This window comes from Vidua chalybeata, chromosome 7, assembly GCF_026979565.1.
Source record: "Vidua chalybeata isolate OUT-0048 chromosome 7, bVidCha1 merged haplotype, whole genome shotgun sequence".
In the NCBI taxonomy this organism is placed as follows: domain Eukaryota; kingdom Metazoa; phylum Chordata; class Aves; order Passeriformes; family Viduidae; genus Vidua; species Vidua chalybeata.
In genome coordinates, this window is record NC_071536.1 from 8,733,050 (window position 1) to 8,751,048 (window position 17,999).

Genomic DNA, 17,999 nt, shown 5'->3' on the forward strand with positions numbered 1-17,999 from the left:
TGTTCAATTAGTGACCAATGCACAGTCTGGAAGAGACAGCACTTGCTGTCTCTGGTCTTAGAACAGCAGACTCTAAAAAAAAAATGGAAGAGGTGCTTGAGAGACTTCTATCTTTAGAGTATTTTACATAACACAATTTTAAAAATGAGAAACATTATTATTGGGCAGCAGGATAAAAGAGGCAGTATTGGCTTGCCAAAAAAGACTTAGCAAATGGAAATCCAAAATTAGTTCCAGGAAATATAATAGGTAATGTAATAAGTATGTGAGAAATGCAGGTACTTTGCATTTTTCTATGTGAAGTTACTGCAGCACAGGATTACACATCCCACACTGGTATTTCAAGTTTCCTTGATCAGTGGGAAGCAAAACCATTGGTGTGTGGAGGCTCATTTTATAGGCATAGATTATCAGCTATCTTTATACCTTCTTCCAAAAACCCTCGTGGCTGTTGTGACAATTTATTAGCATAGGGAACTCCTGTGGGTATTTGTGATGCTGGGTAAGTAGAAGCACAAGGCAAGACTGTTCTCCATCTCTATTTGTAGTTATCTCAGAGTGCATGAAAAATGGGTAACAGAACCTTCTCTGTTTTATGGGGGTCTTTAAGAGGAAGTTACTATGCCTAGACAGCTGAAACTTTCAATCTGTGGGGTGGTGGAAAACAAAATATCAGTATCTTCAAAGTAAAACATTTCAAATAAAGTGTGTAGCAAGATCATTTTAACTCAGAATTGCAGCTTTTCCGCCCCCACCTCTGCCAAACATAATAAACATACCAGATGAAATAAACCTCAATGCATGGGGAAATTGTTCACAAGGAAATTTAGCAGTAATAAACTTACAGCTCCACAAGTATTTACATTTTTGCTCCGAAAATTAAGATTCCTAAACTGAGAAGACTAGGGACAATTAAAAAACTGGTTTGCATGTTGGCATTACTGAGGAAATAGGATGACAGGAAATCTCATCTTCTGCTCTTACCCATAATGGATAAAATTTGCTAATATAGATTTGTACTCATCTAGGACAAATTTAGCAGTTGGTGATGTGAGTAAAGTTTCACCAAGTAACTGCAAAATCTGTGACTTCCAAAATGCTATATCCTGACAGCTGTGACAGAAGCTTAAGTGTATATAAAGAGTGACATTTACACCTTGTACTGAAGCCCTGCAGTTATTTTCTGCTACTCTTCTCTGCTACACTTTTGCTTTTAGGACTTCAAAACCATGGGGCAGTGGCTCCCAAACTGGGACGTGGAGGTGAGCAGCAGCAAAATTTCCACACTCTGATTAAATGTTTGATGATGTGAACATGAAGAATGGCCACACCCAGTTCACCTAGGCAGCCAGGTGGTTGATTTTTGTGGGTTTGTATTTGGTTTATTTATTTTTCTCAAAACCCAAAAACTTCAGACATTTGACCAAGATTTACAGCCTCCACTGTATGTTTTGTCAATGAGCTATGCAGTTACCCTTTTATTGAAAATACGTGAAAACCCCTTAGTAGCTCTGCTCCTTGCCAGAAGTGTTTGACCCAAAAAATGTGGGAACAACCATTCCTTCTGAGGACATTTCCAAGAGGCTCGTGTGCCCTGAGCCCTTTCTTAGGGTGCCTGGTGGGTGACGGACGCAGGCCCTGTGCATCCTTCTCTCTTCTCTGTGGTGACCACTGCAGTTGTGTCAACAGAGGTTTAGGTCGGATATCAGGAGAGGATGGTCAGACAATAGAACAGGCTCCCCAGGGCAGTGGTCACAGCACCAGCCTGACAAGAGTTCAAGAAGGGTTCGGACAAGGCTCTCAGGCACAGGGTGAGGTTCTTGGGGTATCCTGTGCAGGGCCAGGAGTTGGATTCGAAGATCCTTGTGGGTCCCTTCCAACTCAGCATATTCTGCGATCCTGCCGGCACGGCAGAGGCGGTGCACTTCGTAATCAAAAACACACAGTTTTTAAAAATGGCCATATCCATGGCAACCTGAACCCGACACCGCCGCAGCCCAGCCCGCTCCCAACGCCTTTACACGTCGCAGAGCGAGGGAGGGAAGGAGGAAGGGAGGGAAGGAGGAAGGGAGGAAAGGAAGGAGGGAGCAAAGGAATGAGGGAGGGAGGCGGCGCCCCGCGGCCCGCTCAGCGCTCCGGCTCCGCCCGCTTGGGGCGCTGCTGCTCCCGCCCCGCCGGCCGCGCGCGACACCAGCGGCCCCGCGGGGAGACGCGGCCCGCGCCGGGGGCGTGGCGGCGGCCCTGAGTGACGTCCCCTCCGGCCAATGGGCGCGCCGCACGCCTGACAGTTAAGCGGGCTCGGCCAATGGAGCGCGGCGGGGGGCGGGCGCGGCGCGGTGCGAGAGGCGCGGCCGGGCGGCGCGGCGGGCAGTCGGCGCGGTGGCGCAGGATGATGCGGCTGTGGCGCTCGGCGCTGCTGCGGGAGCTGCTGCTGCTCGGCCCGCCGGGGGCGGCCGGCGGCGGGGCCCCGGCCCCGGCTCCCGCCGCCGGGACCAGACGCCTCCAGCCGCCGCTCGCCGCTCTCGGCGCTAGCCCGCCCGCCGCCCGCCGCGGCCCGGCGGCGCTGCCGTCAGCGCGAGGTCTGTGCACCCGCTCGGAGGGAGCCTTGGAGGAGCCGGGGAAGGGGGCGCAGGCGCCGTCGCCGACTCCCGGCGAGCCCCCCTCCGACAGCGGCCACAACAATAACCACGGCGGCGGCGGCAAGGAGGTGGCCGTAGGCGGCGGCGGGGAGAAGTGAGTGTGGAGGGGGCGGCGTGCGCGGGGGATGATGCGGAGGCGCCATGTGAGCGCCGCCTCTCCTTCGCACGCGTGGTGCCTGCGGAAGGGGCCGGGCCGGGCCGGGCGGGTGCTTCCCCGGCAGGTGCGGGGACCCCGGGGCTCCGGGGTCCATCCCGGCCGCTCCACGGGTGGTGCGGGCCCGGCCGCCGGCGGGTCCCGGCCGGCGGCTCGCAGCGGGAGGGAGGCGCACACGCATGGCGGGGGGCGTGTGCGCCCCTCGGGGCTCCGCTCGCCGCGGCGTGGGGCCCAGGCAGCGCCCCGGGCTTCCCCCGGCAGCCCCGGGGGTCCCTCCCGCCTGTGTGCGGGGGCGCCGTCCGTGGAGAGGCCCGGCGCAGGTGGTAGGGTGGTTTTGGTAGCGCTTCCACTTGGCTAAAAATATTTTTCAAGAGAAGCGAAAGCTGTGTCATCTCGCATTAATTATTAAAGGCAGTGTGCATGGTGCGTAGTGCTGCCTTGGAAGTTTTGCAGCGCTGTCTTCTCCGCGTCTGTATCCACCCGGGTGCTTTCCTGTGTAACCTGCCCTAGGGTGACCCAGCCTTGGCAGGGGCACTGGGGACTGGGTGATCTCCAGAGGTCCCTTCGAGCCCTAGCAATTCTGTAATCTAGTGCAGTCAGGGAGAGATTCTGCCATCCGTACGTGGTGAGTTCAGATGTTTATAGGTGCTTCAGGATGTGTGCCTGTGCCGAGGTCCTTACTTGTCCCTTAGTGACAAAGTATGTGCAGGTAGTAGAATGATAAGGCTGTATATTTCTATGGAGTTGATATTCCTTCACTCAGAAACTGAAATACTCCTTAAAAAAAAAAAAAAAAAAAACAAAAATTATTGGAGACAGGTGTATCAGCTCCACTTTTTGTACCTGGTAATGACTGATGAGTGGATACCAGGGGCTGAGTATAATGATGAGGTAAACGGTTTGGCAGAGCATTCTTCTCTGTTAGTCTTCAGCATTATGCAAGTCTTGAGTATTCATTTCCTACACCCCCTGTCTTGACAGTCTGTAATTGTCTGTTTGAACCTGGATACATTTAGAATCTCAGATAACCTTTTACAAGAAGTTTGACAGTTCAACTGCAAGCCCCATGAAGACTTCTCCTTTGTATATGTTTGAAATGTGCCCCGTGGCATTCCTGTAGGCACTCTGTGCGCTGATTATGGGGTGGCATAATTAAAATTAAACTCAAGCTGCTTTCTCAGGCTTTGCTATGCTTATTACCTAGATGAAAAGAGCAAATGACAGAAGAAACAGGGCCGAGAAAGGAGTACCTTGTTTGACACTCCTGATATCCGACTTGTTTGCTAGACTAATAGCAAAGTCTCTATTAGTCTAGAAAAGATTCTACAAAGCCAGTCAGGAAATCTTCAGCCCTTAGCTTGTTAATAGTTCTGCTTTTGAGTTGTGGTTTGTGGGGTTTATTTTAGCATGAATTTCAATATGGCAGGTGGGGAGAGAGGCTGTGACCTTGTTCTTCTCTGCTTTTTCCCCCCAGATGCGTTAGCTACTCAGCCTGGTTCAGTGGGGTACAGCCTGCTTTAAAGGCATCACCAGTTACTTCTGCTGTCAGATGCCTTAAGAAATGCATGCCCATCAGGTTATGTAACTGTATGCAAGATAATACACAATCATAACGGGTATTATTTTTAAATTTATGCCGTTGTTCAACAAATACGAAGTCTCCTCTTTGAATTAGCTCTCTATATAATATTTTGGAGCAAAAAAATATTCTTCTATAGTCAAATAGGTGTGGTTTACAAAGACTGCAATTCTGTTTTCAAGCAGAAATACACAAAGACATTAAAAACTTCGGAAAAAAACATCATGACAGCTGTGATGGGTTTTTGAGGGTATTGGAAAAGTGATTTATTGAAGAGGTGACATTTTCTTAAACGGAGCTGTTATTAGCTTCCTACAGCTAGCATCAATTAGGGAAATTCTTTAATTTCTAGCATGTGTGGTAAAGCTGTGTAATCACAAACCAGTTAAAGACTTTTAATAATTTTTTGCTTTTGACAAAAGGATGTATTTTAAAGTTAGATGATTGTTCTTTAAATCTTACCGCAAAATGAACAGGGAGAAATTCTGTAAAACATCTTGCATGAAGTTACAGAAGAAGCTAGAAGGTTTCTTTAATTTCAGATTGTGCAGGAATTCCTGGTGGCACATTAGTCAGGCTGCTGGATACTTTCATTCTTACTTTTCTTGAAGCAGAACTCTTGATAATCTTCCTTCAAGTGTTTTTAAATGGTACATTCCATGTGGAAATCATTGCTATATTAATACAGAGTACAGGGTTGAGAAGAAAAGTGAGGTTCTTCAAAAGACAGGTGTCTGAACAGCACTGACAACTGGGCTAAGTCAGTGCAGTCTGTATTCTGCTGATTCCAGCACTTTGCCATCTGTAGTATCTTAACATTTGAGTGGTGTTTGACAAATGGTTTGTGGACTCAACTGGCAATAGCCTTTTTCTTTTTTAGTTAGTGTTGGGGCTGGTTTTTTTCTATTTGATTATAAGGTCATGGTTCTGGGATACTGAAATAACCCATGATGTCAAAAGACAGCAGTAAGGTTTTCCTGTTTATTTGCTTTCCTAACACTTCTTGTGTACAGAGTAGGAGTTGCAAGTAAAAGCCTAAAGTGTTCTGTTCAAGGACTATACAGAAATTTAGAACAGTTCAGTTCTTCATAGTGAGAATAAATTTTGAGGTCTGTGGCTGATGAAATAACTAGTATCCCATTGCATAACCAGATCCCCTGGTGCATTTTTTTCCATAACATCTTCCACCATCTCCTTATTGCTGCTACCCAGCCTTCACACTGTGTATCCAACTGAAACTTAAAGGCAAAATAATTGAGCTTAAACTGAGAGAGGTCACAGACCAGTAAATTTAATTAATAGGAATTGTGGATTAAAACACAATAGCATCTATGCTTATGCCTGAGTTATTAAAAAGCAGTAGCCTAATACACTCCTAAGTTATAGACATGTGTAATATTTAATATGCTTTGCTCCTGCTTTCAGTGTAACTGTTCTTTGCTTGCTTTTACTTTCAGTGTAAGAGTTTATCTTGCATCTTGTACTGGACAGTAAAAGGATAAAACAGTTTATCTTAGTAGAAGCTATTTCTAAATTAAAAATGCCTTGATTAAGGTGAGTGAGAGGAGCAAAACGTGAGTGACCTTAACTTTTGAAAGCTAAATTGCTCACTTTTTTTTAGCTAGGTTGCAATAGTGCTAGATGCTAGTATGTAGAATATCACCAAACAGTTAAAGGAAGTGTTTTGTTTTGTTTTTTTAATGACAAGGGAGTGGTAGTGCCCTTTTTTAAGGGCAGGGATGAATTCTGGAGATACTTTTCAAAATAAATTTGCTTTAGCAGGCCAGATAACAGAGGAATAACAAGTAACTAGGCAGTGTTGTATGGTGGATACAATACTCAGAGATGCTGGAAACAGAAGTGCACTTTTATGAGACCTTTCATCTGTAGAGGCCAAGGTTTTGAAGCTAAAGTTTTTTGTGTTTTTTTTTTTTTTTTTTTTTTTTTTTTTTTACCAGAAGCTCTTTTTTAGCTACTAAACATGTCTATCTTTGGTCTGAGTTTATAAATATGTAGTTTGTTCTTGAACCTTGGTAGTTCTTGGGTAAATAGCTGCCCACCTCTGTTATGGGACCAGTGTCTCACTATAGGAGTGGACAGAAAGCAGTTACTTAGTGACTTGACCAGTGTTGGAGATACAGCCAAGATATACAGCATCTGTAGCATGGTGACAACTTCTTCAAGTGCCTGTCTTAGGTAGAGTGGCTGCTGACTGTGACTTGTAGCTTCCATAGAATCCCAAAATAGTTTGGATTGGAAGAGACCATTTAAAGGTCACTTAGTCCAAGCCCCTCTGCAGTGAGCAGGGACATCTTCAACCAGATCAGGCTGCTGAGAGCCTCATGCAATCTGACCTTGAATGTTTCCAGGGGTGGGGCATTTACCACTTCACCAGACAGCCTCTTCTGGCATTTCACCACCTTCACCATAAAATTTCTTCATTATATCTAATATAAAGCTGCCCTCTTTTAGTGGAAAACCATTACACCTTGTCCTGTTGCGACCCTGCTAAAAGCCTGTCCCCATCTCTCTTGCAGACTCACTGTAGGTACTGAAAGGCTGCAGTGAGGTCTCCCAGGACCCTCCTCTTCTCCAGGCTGAGCACCCCTAGTTCCTTGAGCCTTACCTCTTAGGGGGGAGGTGCTCATCCCTCTGGCCATCTTGGTGGCTTCCTCCAGACCTGCTCCAGTGGGCTGGTGTCATTCCTGTGCTGAGGGCCCCAGAGCTGAGTGTAGTACTCTGTGTGGGGTCTCAGCAGAGCGGAGCAAAGGGGAAAATTCCCTCCGTTGACCTGCTGCCCACACTGCTCTGGATGCAGCCCAGCTCCGAGTGCCCGTGCCTGGGTTGTGTCCAGCCACTCCTCCACCAGCACCCACAAATCCTTCTCAGCAGGGCTGCTCTTGATCTGTTCTTCCCCCAGGCTGTGTTGATTCCAGGAGTTACCGTGGCCCAGGTGTAGAACCCTGCACTTTACCTTGCTGAGCTTCACGAGGTTCACACCTGAACAAGCTTCTTGAGTGTGTCCAGGTCCCTCTGGATATTGGCCCACCCCTCAGGCTTGTCACCTGCACCGTTCAGCTTGGTGTCATTGGCAAACGTGCTGAGGCTTCATTCAGTCTCCCTGTCGGTGTCATTGATGAAGATCTTCAATGGTCCCCAAGGGACCATTGTTTGTGATAGTAATTGTAACCTCATTTTATGACTGGTGTCATATTTGTTAATAATGCCTGAAACTATTATTAGCAATATCATAATTTTATATAATTTGTTCTGTAAGTCCTGTTCTACATTTTGGCAGTTCTATCCTGAAGTATGGAGTAAGAATCTTCCACGTTACTTGAAATTCAATGTTGTTTTTATCCTAGAAATTCAGCATTTGTTAAAATGAAGTCGTCCCCCCCTCCCCCCGAATCTGGTATAGACGTGGTACTGATGCAAAAGGAGGAACTGAAAGAAGGACTGCAAAGTCCTTGTGCTTGGAATGCCTATGTTTTTTTTTTTTTTAATTTAAAAAACCAGTCTAGCAGTCTTGTAGTCCACAGATTAGTATACTACCAAAGAAATCTAGTTGTTTAATAGTCTGGTGCCTTTTTTTTTTCCCCAAGAAGGTAAAGAAATATCAAAAGTCATTATTTATGAAATCTGGAATTTCCACTTAATTTGACTGTGAAAATTGCAAGTTCCCTGACCTGAAAAACAGCTTTTTACGTGTGTGGAAAAGAATTGTCTTGCTAAGTGTGTTCACAGTGCCAAAACACATCTTTTAGGTTAAGCAAACATTAGTTACTGACATCACTGATCTGATAAACTGCAGAGCAAGCCTTTTCACCCCTATTTAGCTGATAAACTTTACCAAAAGATGGACTATTTGACAAGGAGCAATTTTCTGTAAATGTATTGAATGTCATCCTCTTTGCTTTGGTCATCTGTGCAGCTCCGTTGTTTAATTAGGCTGAGTGACCCAATATTGAACAACAGCAGATGTGAAAGATATGAAAACCATGTTGAGAGATTTTCTGCTGTGAAAGGTGCACATCTCTTTAATAGATTAAAATCTTATGAAGAGGCAGGTAAAATCTTGGTTAAATGGCTGAAGTATTTTTCTGCATCTTTCCAGATAGAAATTTCATACTTGGAACAGCTGTAAAATTGAGTAATTGCTCAGAAATGTGTAATTAAATAGGTTATCAGTTAACATTTCTCAGTGTGTTTGCTGGCTAGTTTTGCCAAAGTGAAATAGGGAAGTTTCCTCTGCCAAACCTTCAGCAGTCCAGAAATGACTCGTGTAGCAGAGACATTCCTTAAAACATGAAATCTTGACGTTTTGGGGAGCTCAGTTGAATGCTTTATGTAAATGATGAAGATGTAGGGGTGTAGATGATGCAACTTAGCATAACTTTTAAAATTAGTTCCCTGCAGAATTAGGATGTAGACATCCTAAAGCTTTAGTTGCTGTGTTGGTAGTTCTGGTTCTGTTGGCTTGACTGGACATACTGTCCCAAAGGATTGAAAGTGAAACATGCTGCCTGGAAGACCTGAATTTTCTTTGGGAAAAGGGTTGTTCAGGAATTTGCTTGAGGTAGTTGCAAACGTTTGTCTTGGTTGAATTGCCAGCCTGTCTGTGCATTAGTCAGCCAGCATAATTTAAATTAAAAAAATTTAGACTGTGAGACAAGGAAAGTTCTGTTGGCTTACAAAGCCGTCTTCTGTTCTTAGTATGTAAGTACAGGGTTTTAAATTGGAAAATGAGAGGTGATAGTTTTTACTACTGGTTTTCACAGCTAGTTACAAGGAAAGGAGGGAGGCAAGGGCAATCTAGAGGTTGTCTTAAATTTATACAAGTATTTGGGTATAATCATATTTTTATTAAAAATAATCATAAATCTGACTTGTGCAAGTATTGGGAGAGGAGAGGATTAAACGTCAGTCAGTAAGATTGCATTGGTTTATCTAGGATCTTTGCTTAGCTGTAGCATTTTATTTTTGCAGTTGTAACCCTGAGTTCTGTTATTCAAAGATTTACTAATCTCTTGACAACTTCAGTGACCAGAATTTGGACCTACTTTTTGTAAACACATGAATAAATGTATAAAAATACATAAATTGCCACTGAGCATTCTAGTTTCAGGCAATAGTTTATCTATTACTGTATGGTAACAAAGTATTGCCAGTATAATAGATTATAAGATAGATCTTTATAAAACTGATGGTTAAAATAGTGTAAGACTGCATACTCTGCATTTTAGTTACTACCTACATTTTTTTTCTTTTGGTTTTAAGTATTTTTGTTTGTCATACGTTAGAACATTGTCTTTTTTTGCCTGGAAACAAACCTGGGCACTTCAGGCGACCAAAGAACCAGAATCCCTTTGCTGTCGCTGCCCCTCTCAGTCTGGAAGTGTAGTGGGCACTGCTTACAGGGCAAGTGTCAAGACTTGCCCTGTAAGCAGTGCCTACTGCTTGTGCTTTGGAATATCAAGGAATATTTTTATACTTTTTACAGGTTACATCTGTAAACTTCAAAGGGAAGGGAAAGCTTTCAGTACTACAGCTTTCTGTCTTAGAAGGAATCAGAGTGCTTAGTTTGGTAGGTTTCCTTCAGATTTCACATGAAATGGAGATACAGGTAATGAGAACCTGCAGGTGTAGGGGAAGCATATCTCAGAGTGAAACAGGTAACACCTGGGACCCTTGGAGAGTGGTGTGTTTACACTGATAAGCACAGTGACCATTAAAGGTGCATCTACACCGGGTTTACTTAGCTAAGTAGGTGTGATGAGAGTCACTCCTTCTGCTTCAGGTGCTCTATTATGCTGCAGATGGCATTGCTTGTTTCATGGTAACTGATGGGGCTTACATAAGCTTCTAGAAGGATAAGGACTTTAGGACTCCACTGTGGAGTCCTGAAAAGGGGCTGTTTGGAAGAAAATATGACATAATTATTGTGTCCTCCTTTTGCCTGTAGAACAGTTGGGTCAGTATGCTCTACAACTTCATTATGAGGCGTGTACATCCTGGAATCTTATAAATAATTTATCCTCTGCAAGTAACATACCTATCCTTGGTAACATCAAAAAGAGGGATATGTGATTAATCTTCTCCCAAAAAATCAAAATCTAATCTTAGCGGTAAATGTATAACAGTAAAAATATGACTGAACTGCAGTTAAGAATGTTTGCTACTGTAAAATCTATGTATGCTACTTGAAATACTACCATTTTCTTTCTACTTGCAGTCTAACTAAACTTTGTATTCACTGATGAAAACGTTCTTTGAAATTAGTGGTAGCAGTGAAAATGTGTTTCCCTGAGGATAATGCAAAAATGTGTATAAATAAAAATAGGCACTAAAACAATCTATGCTTTTTTTTCTGTTTTCCAGTAAAATGAAACAAGGTCTCCTTCCCAGCTTAGAAGATCTGCTTTTCTATACTATTGCAGAAGGACAAGAAAAAATACCAGTTCATAAATTCATAACTGTAAGTTTACTGTTCCAAAGTGCTGTATGAAAGGTAACTACTGCAAGGTTATTTTAACATTTTAAATGCAAGAATGCAAAGCAAAGAATTTCTGTTGTACTTGCTTATCTGAGGGAAGGAATGTATTATTTCCCCCCCCCACCAGTGCTGTTTCTGTAGTTAAGTAAGAGAATGAGTATATTAATACTAGTGTTATTATTCACTTCTTTGATGTGGAAAAGAGTATGCTTGAAAGCAGCTGTGCCTGTAGCATGGCTCGGTATGATATGTGCTTGTGTAAAATGTAGTTGGACCACTGAATTTCAAAAAACATTAATGTTTTGACATAAAGTGCAGCCAAAATGGCCAAAGGAAATTGCTAAAGAATCAGTGAAGTGTTACAGTGTCTCTGATGATGCACTGGCAGATCTCTTACAGTGATAAATGCTGAGCAGTAGATAACTTGATTGTAATAGCATATTTTTTCACTTAGTAATTATTGTTTTATTGTAATAGGCACTCAAATCTACAGGATTACGTACATCTGATCCTCGACTGAAAGAGTGCATGGATATGCTAAGACTGACTCTTCAGACTACTTCAGATGGTGTTATGCTGGACAAAGACCTTTTTAAAAAGTAAACTTTCTGTCAGTTATGTAACTGTATAATTCTGAATGAATGCTCTCTGTGTGTTACTGAGTGCTGTCTTATGGAGAGACATGAGGTATATAAATTGATTAGAAAGGGAGTCAAACACACACTCCTGATGCTGTTTTGATAAAAGTTGGTTCTCAGATTTCATGCAGCAGACAGGCTGTGTGATCTCCACAAGAGCTTAATGTGTCAGTGTTGTTTGCATGTTTGTCTGGCCCCATAGTGCAACTCTTGGTCTGGTGCCAAACAAAATTAATTGATGCAGCATGAAGTGTTTAGTATGATTACATAAAACTGCTCTCTCACTGTATTGTCAGTTTTTGATCTGAAGTTCAGGATGCTGCTTCTGTGTGGTGAGATGTTCAGAGCATGTATATCATTCTAAAAGTGAGTGTGTGGAAAACGGTGTTGTTAAATTTCAAGATACGTGGAGATGAGAGGGGTTAGGATTGCAGACGTTGGTTTGTTTTGGAAATTATCTGTGTGCTCTATTTTAGTGATGCTTTTGTTTGATTTTTTTTTAGCAAAGTCTGTAGTCAGCTGAGAAGTATAAACACTATTCAGGTTGTCTTCTGAAATTTTTAGACTATTTTTCTGTCTGCATTTTTATTCCATTTGCAGGGTAGATCATAATACCTAAAACTTATTTACACATACAATTTTTAAGTGTATATATATAATACATTTTATGTACATATAGGTATATAAAATATATACAGTATATACTTAGGCTATACTTATGCATTTACATAGTTTATGTAGGTATAAATATATATATAAATAAAATTAAACATTTTTGGAAATAGATTGAGAAGAAGTTAACATCTCTGTGTGCAGCAAAATAGCCAGTCAAATAATTAAGCAGATGTGAGATACTTTGTAAAGGTCCAGCATGGACTAACTTTACTCCTGTCTTAAGTTATAGACCATGTCTTCACTGTTTTTATTGTCAGCAGAGTAAGAACTCTAAATTGTTAGATTCAGAAACCTTCCTGGGTGTATGGATGGATTGGAAAGGAAAGGCATTTGCTATTATGTGTTACATTTATACTAAAAGGCTTATTTGTCACAGTAAACTGAATTATGTTTTAGGCAAGGGCTCTGCATTTGAAAAAGAATTGATTGCTGATTAGCAGGATTATTTTATGTTCTGTGTCACATCTCTGGGATTTGATCCACTGTGGGAGGAGAGTAGTCATTACTATAACAATTTGTGGAAAGCTTACATGGTTGCTTCTTGAGCAGGAAGAATTTTGAATGTAAAGATTATACAGAGGTGGAGAGGTGAATCTTATTTCACAGAGCAAGCTTTTCTTAGCAGCAGCAGAGGGTTCCTTTGTAACCTTTTCTGTAAATTAAAAACCCCTGAACTTTATTTACCTGTCCCTTGTAGGGACACTGCTTTTGTTGTGAAGAGGCTTGCACAGGGCCCCTGTATTTTCTTCTACAAGTGTTTAAGGTGTGAAATATAATAATGTATCTAGTCAGGTGTACTTATGTCAGGACTTGAAAGCTTCAGTTCCCTAAACGTAAAAGTCAGTGGTGTAATTCTTCTCTTGCATTTGAATCCAAAGCTGCCAGATCAAATAAGGTATCAAGGTTAAGTGATCTGGAATAGTGGTAGCATAAGTTTGACTAAATCAATCAAGTCCAGTAGAAATTACCTGTAAAATACACCAGCTCATGCAGCTGTATTGTCTGTCATTCTGTATGCATTTTTAGTGGTTCTAAACATTAGCCTCCAATTTGACTAAAATTGCATTATTTTGAAGTTTTTTGGCTTTACAGCACTCTACACATTAGAAAGAATCTTCATGTTACAGGCAGAACAACTTGGACTTTAATTTTTCATCTGCAGAATTTATTAAGTTGAAGATTTCTGAGGTGCACATTTCAGAGGGAGTGTTGCTAAATTAATGAATTAGCTGTTCATGTTGCATTTGTGTAACATAATGTGGTCTTTGCAGGGTGAGACCGGGCTGCTACTGAAGGCAGTGCAACATGCTGGTTAGCTTGCTATGAGAATTTTTTTCTTTCCTTTTTTTCTTTTTGGTACTACTTAATATAATAGTACTCTGTTATAATAATAATACTCAACAATTTATCTGTTGGTAGATGAAACTTGGGTTGCTTTGTGTAGGGAAGCAGTAATAAGCAATCTGAGTCAGAACTTGAAAAATAATGGATAAACCTAACAGGTGGTGAAGGAAGCAAAATGATCCTAGCTTTATGCTAGAGAACAAAGATGCAATTTCCAAAACTCAAACTGTTGCTTTCAAACTTGGTTATACAAATCATTGACAGTTAATATTGATCATAAGACTTGTGGGCTAATGTTCCTAACCAAAATGTATCAGGAAAAAATTATAGTTTGAAATGGCATTTTTTAAAGTGGGGCAGGAAATGCTTGGATTTGGATTTGGCAAGAGAGTTCTTTTTTGTTTTTTTCCTTTTTATTTTAGGTTGAGATTGTAAAGTTTGTCAAAATGGAAGAATGTAAAGTAGGACATTTTTAGTGTACCTATTCTGTACACCACTAAACTATGTGAGAGATAGGTGCCAAGTTGTTCACAATATTTGACTGTAGAAAGGTTTTTATTTATCAGTATAATTATTTACTTAAATTCCTCCCTGTGATCTTTTCCTATTACTCCACTTCTTTGGAGCCTGAGGCCAGCCATCTCCAGAGGGTTACCTGGAACATAATTAGTTAATTACTTCGGTGGGGAGGAGATGTCAGCTGCAGAATTTTAGAGGCTGTCATTGCTCATGTCCTGGCTGACTGAAAACTGTCAAACCTGTTTAGTGTCCTGTTAAAGGGAGACACAAGAACTCTGTTATTTTGACCTATTGGTCTGAATTCCCATCTAGATTACTTGAACCCTCATATTTAATTTAGTCTGTGAATTCATACGACTTGCTTGGGTAAAGGAGTAAATACCCAGGATAAATACCCAGACAGTGACCTTGGCAGAGTCTGGGAAAAATTGGTAACAATAAGTAGTGCTTCACCAGAACAGCCATTTCTGTACATTAAAGGGATTGAACTGCTGAAGTGAGCATCATAGTCTTGGTGTAAATTTTAAGTGTATAAATGCCCTTCTTGTTTCAGAAACATAATGTGACCTTAAGAAGACTGTATTTCAGTGCATACTGCCTTCTTGTTTTCCAGACTTTGTATTGAATTGTTCTAAAAGGTTTGGGTGAACTTCAGATATTTGTTTTTTCTTACAGGAGTGCTTAATGCTGCCCAGGTAGTACAGACAATGTACAAGTGCATCTGAAGTTTGAACCTAGTGCATGTTATGTTGTTACTACTTCTGCACACGTAGCTGCTCTCAGTGTTATTAATTACTTTTGAAAAGGAGTTTTGCACCTAGAGTAGGTGACTGTAATTGGAAGCTGCTGGGAACAAAAGCAAACAGCAGTTTTTGCAAGATACAGGAAAAAATATGACAGATTGCAACAAAAACAGCTCAACTGCAATTTTAACATAGGCTAAGAGAGCTGCGTATTACATACAGCAGTTTGTAAGGTGACTGTGTACATCGGAAACTTCAGTTTCTCTTTCACTTTCGGAAAGTAGTGCCTATCAGCATTTGAAACGGGTATCAGTTGATAAAGTACTGGAAGTAGGAGGAGTTTAAAGGCTTAGAAAAAGAGGGGGGATTCAAAGGGAGGATAATTCTATCTCTTCACTGGTCTTCATGCACCTTCCTTTTGAACTGGTGATGACTTTTAATACCAGGGTTATTGAAATATCTATTCTAAGTGAAAACATTTCCCTAAAAATTATTTTTTTTCTGAATAAGTCTTAATTGGAAGGTATGCTCTTCTTGGTAGCATGTGCCTAGATGTTCTTAACTTTCTATTTGCCTGCATTAATAGTATGTGTCTGCTTCTGTCAACACTGCCAGAAGGCACGGTGTGAAGGTGTTAACTGTTTGTTTGCTGCTAAACCTGCCTTTGTGCTTCTTGCCCTGGGATAGGGCTGTTAATACCTTTTATCAGGTCATATTTCAACTGACTTGATAATGGCTGCCAATTGCTCTCCTCTCTCACCCACGGACACACCACTTTCAGCATGTCTCAGTTTGTGTTTTCATCCTTCCTTCTGTTTGTCCTAGATAAGTCTTTTCCTTTTTACCTCGTCGCTTTTTTAGCTGTCCCAGATGGGCTGACGTTCAGAGGGTGTGGCCGATAGCGTAACTGTGTTTTCTGGGCTGAAAGGCAACAGAGATTCCTTGAGTGCTGGGGATTTGAAAGAAGAAACTTGCAGTACGGCAAGCTGTTAACTTTTGCTTAGTTCAGGAGATGTTATCAAGTTTTTCCACAGGGTTTTTTTTTTCTTATTAAGAGTGGAATCACGTTCCAGTTTGGTCTGTTGGCAGCGTTCTCACCTGTTCATAGTGAAACAGTGAAGTGAAAGCAACCCTGAACCTCCCAAGTCTGATCTAACTCTAAAATTAGCACTTTTTTAGACAAGGACTGGGTTAGATAAACTTCAGATGGTTTGATCCCAAGAATTGGGTGCTTTAGATCCTTTTTGCAGGCTGAGGTGCTACTTGAAGGCAGGTTGATAATACTTTGCAGTACAGCTTCACAGTTGAAACTTCAAAAGAGAGCTTTAAGTAGAAGGGAATAAAAATGAATGCAGTAAAGCTATTACAACTAATTTAAAAAAATAGAGTGGCAAATCAGAAAAGTAATAAGGACTTGTTTTTGTAGGCATGTACCTTCAAGGGACTGAAGGTCCTAATTAAATAACGTGTAATTGCTTTTTCACAGTACATTGTCAAAGTACTAATAAATGTTTTTAACTTTTTACAGGTGTGTACAGAGTAATATTGTGTTGCTTACTCAAGCTTTCAGAAGGAAGTTTGTCATTCCAGATTTTATGTCATTTACTTCCCATATTGATGAACTGTATGAAAGTGCTAAAAAACAATCTGGAGGAAAGGTAACTGCTTTGTAAATTCAGCTTCAAACTTGTGTAGATTTTCAGTATTAACCAAATGCATCGTTGGTTAACTAGACAGGTTTTTCTTAACATTTGTAGCAAAATTAAACTGGTAACTTGATGAAAGGATTTTGGAAGTTCAGTTATGCCTGCAATTTGTGAACTGTGTTAGAAATACAGTTCACAGCCTCTAAGAGTCTTGTAGCATTTTGATGTTGGAATATGAAAATAGCATTATTTTTTCTTTATTTTAGATAAACTATAAAATTGCTGTATAATTTGTCAGACTACAGTCAGGCTATAGAAAAATTATGCCGCTCTACACATCTGTCTAGATTGTGTGATGAAAGTAATTGTTAATACTGCACCTTGGTTAGTAAATAAAATTTATTCTGGTGCTTATTTAAAATAAGTAAGTTGTAAAACTCCAGACTGTGTTACAAACAAAAAATTTTATATTATTTGAAAATGAGAGACATGCTGTAATACAGAACATGGATACCTCTCTGAATGTGCTGAAAATGTTACTTAAAAAACAGTTTCATTTGATAATGATCTAGTGAATATAATAATTTTAAATGAAGTTTTAGATATAGCAGGTGATTATTTGTAGAATAAATCAATTGTGCCTTGTGTGTTCTTTCTGTTGATATTTATTTTAATTAACCTAAAGTATTATGGATATTGTAATGTGTCTCTGTTTCATGCTGTGATAGGTTGCTGACTATATTCCACAACTGGCCAAGTTCAGCCCCGATTTGTGGGGGGTGTCACTTTGCACCGTGGATGGACAGAGGTATATTGTAACTTCTACATTTTGTTCTTGGTATAGTTCAAGGAAAGATAGAGGCAATGCTTCTGTAGCAATAATACTTGGAAGTTGAAAAACTTGGTCTAATAGTACCTGTGCATCAAGCTGTATAACTTTCTGTGTAGGTCACAATGTACTGAAGTGTTAGCTTCTTCTTTGCATTTTAATGTTTTCACTGTAACATTCTTATATAATCTGTGTGTCAGTGAAAAAAAATGCAGATTCATGTTCTTTAAAAAGAAAGTGAAGATGTGGGAACTGGACAGAGCTGAATACGATTTTGCTTTTCAGGCTTATCAAGCTTTCCCCTGTAAGGGTGTATGTAGGTCTTAGATCTAGTCAGAGTGATTTTATTTTTCTCAGTATTAGTAACTCAGAGTAGCAGAGACAGTTAGGAGCCTAGATGTAAGGGGATACCTTGCACCACCTAGTTGAGAAGTAACATGAGCTCTGTGTCTCCCTGAGTACACAATGCAAGGTGCTCCTTAGCTCTGCTGACCTGCAGGTTGCTGTGGTCCTACTGCAGGTTCTGGAAGCTGCAGTTTTTATGTGTTGTGTTTGTGAATGGGGCATTCCTGAGAGCATCAGACTTGCTTCTGGTGGCTGTGGCTTGGAGTTCATTTTGCCATTATCTGTTGTATGTTTGCTTCTAATTAGCCATATGTTCTGTAATCTCAGGGGGAGGAGCTGTACAAGTGAGCAGAAGAATTTTTATTATCTCCCTGTTTAAGTGTCTGAATTAT

General features: G+C 41.0%; 1 protein-coding gene across 5 annotated transcripts in view; it reads left to right on the forward strand.

The window, feature by feature from the left end:
* Positions 1–2,305: 2,305 nt before the first annotated feature.
* Positions 2,306–17,999, forward strand: part of GLS (glutaminase) — a 59,828-nt gene continuing 44,134 nt past the window's right edge. For 2 of the 5 annotated variants that reach the window (XM_053947971.1, XM_053947970.1), the window contains exons 1-5: positions 2,390–2,733; positions 10,754–10,850; positions 11,346–11,467; positions 16,316–16,445; positions 17,162–17,241. In XM_053947971.1, the coding sequence (XP_053803946.1) occupies positions 2,390–2,733; positions 10,754–10,850; positions 11,346–11,467; positions 16,316–16,445; positions 17,162–17,241 (773 nt within the window). Of the gene's footprint in view, positions 2,734–10,753; positions 10,851–11,345; positions 11,468–15,292; positions 15,311–15,736; positions 15,764–16,315; positions 16,446–17,161; positions 17,242–17,999 lie in introns of those variants that run through there. The other 3 variants (XM_053947969.1, XM_053947973.1, XM_053947972.1) reach the window with 3 other exon arrangements.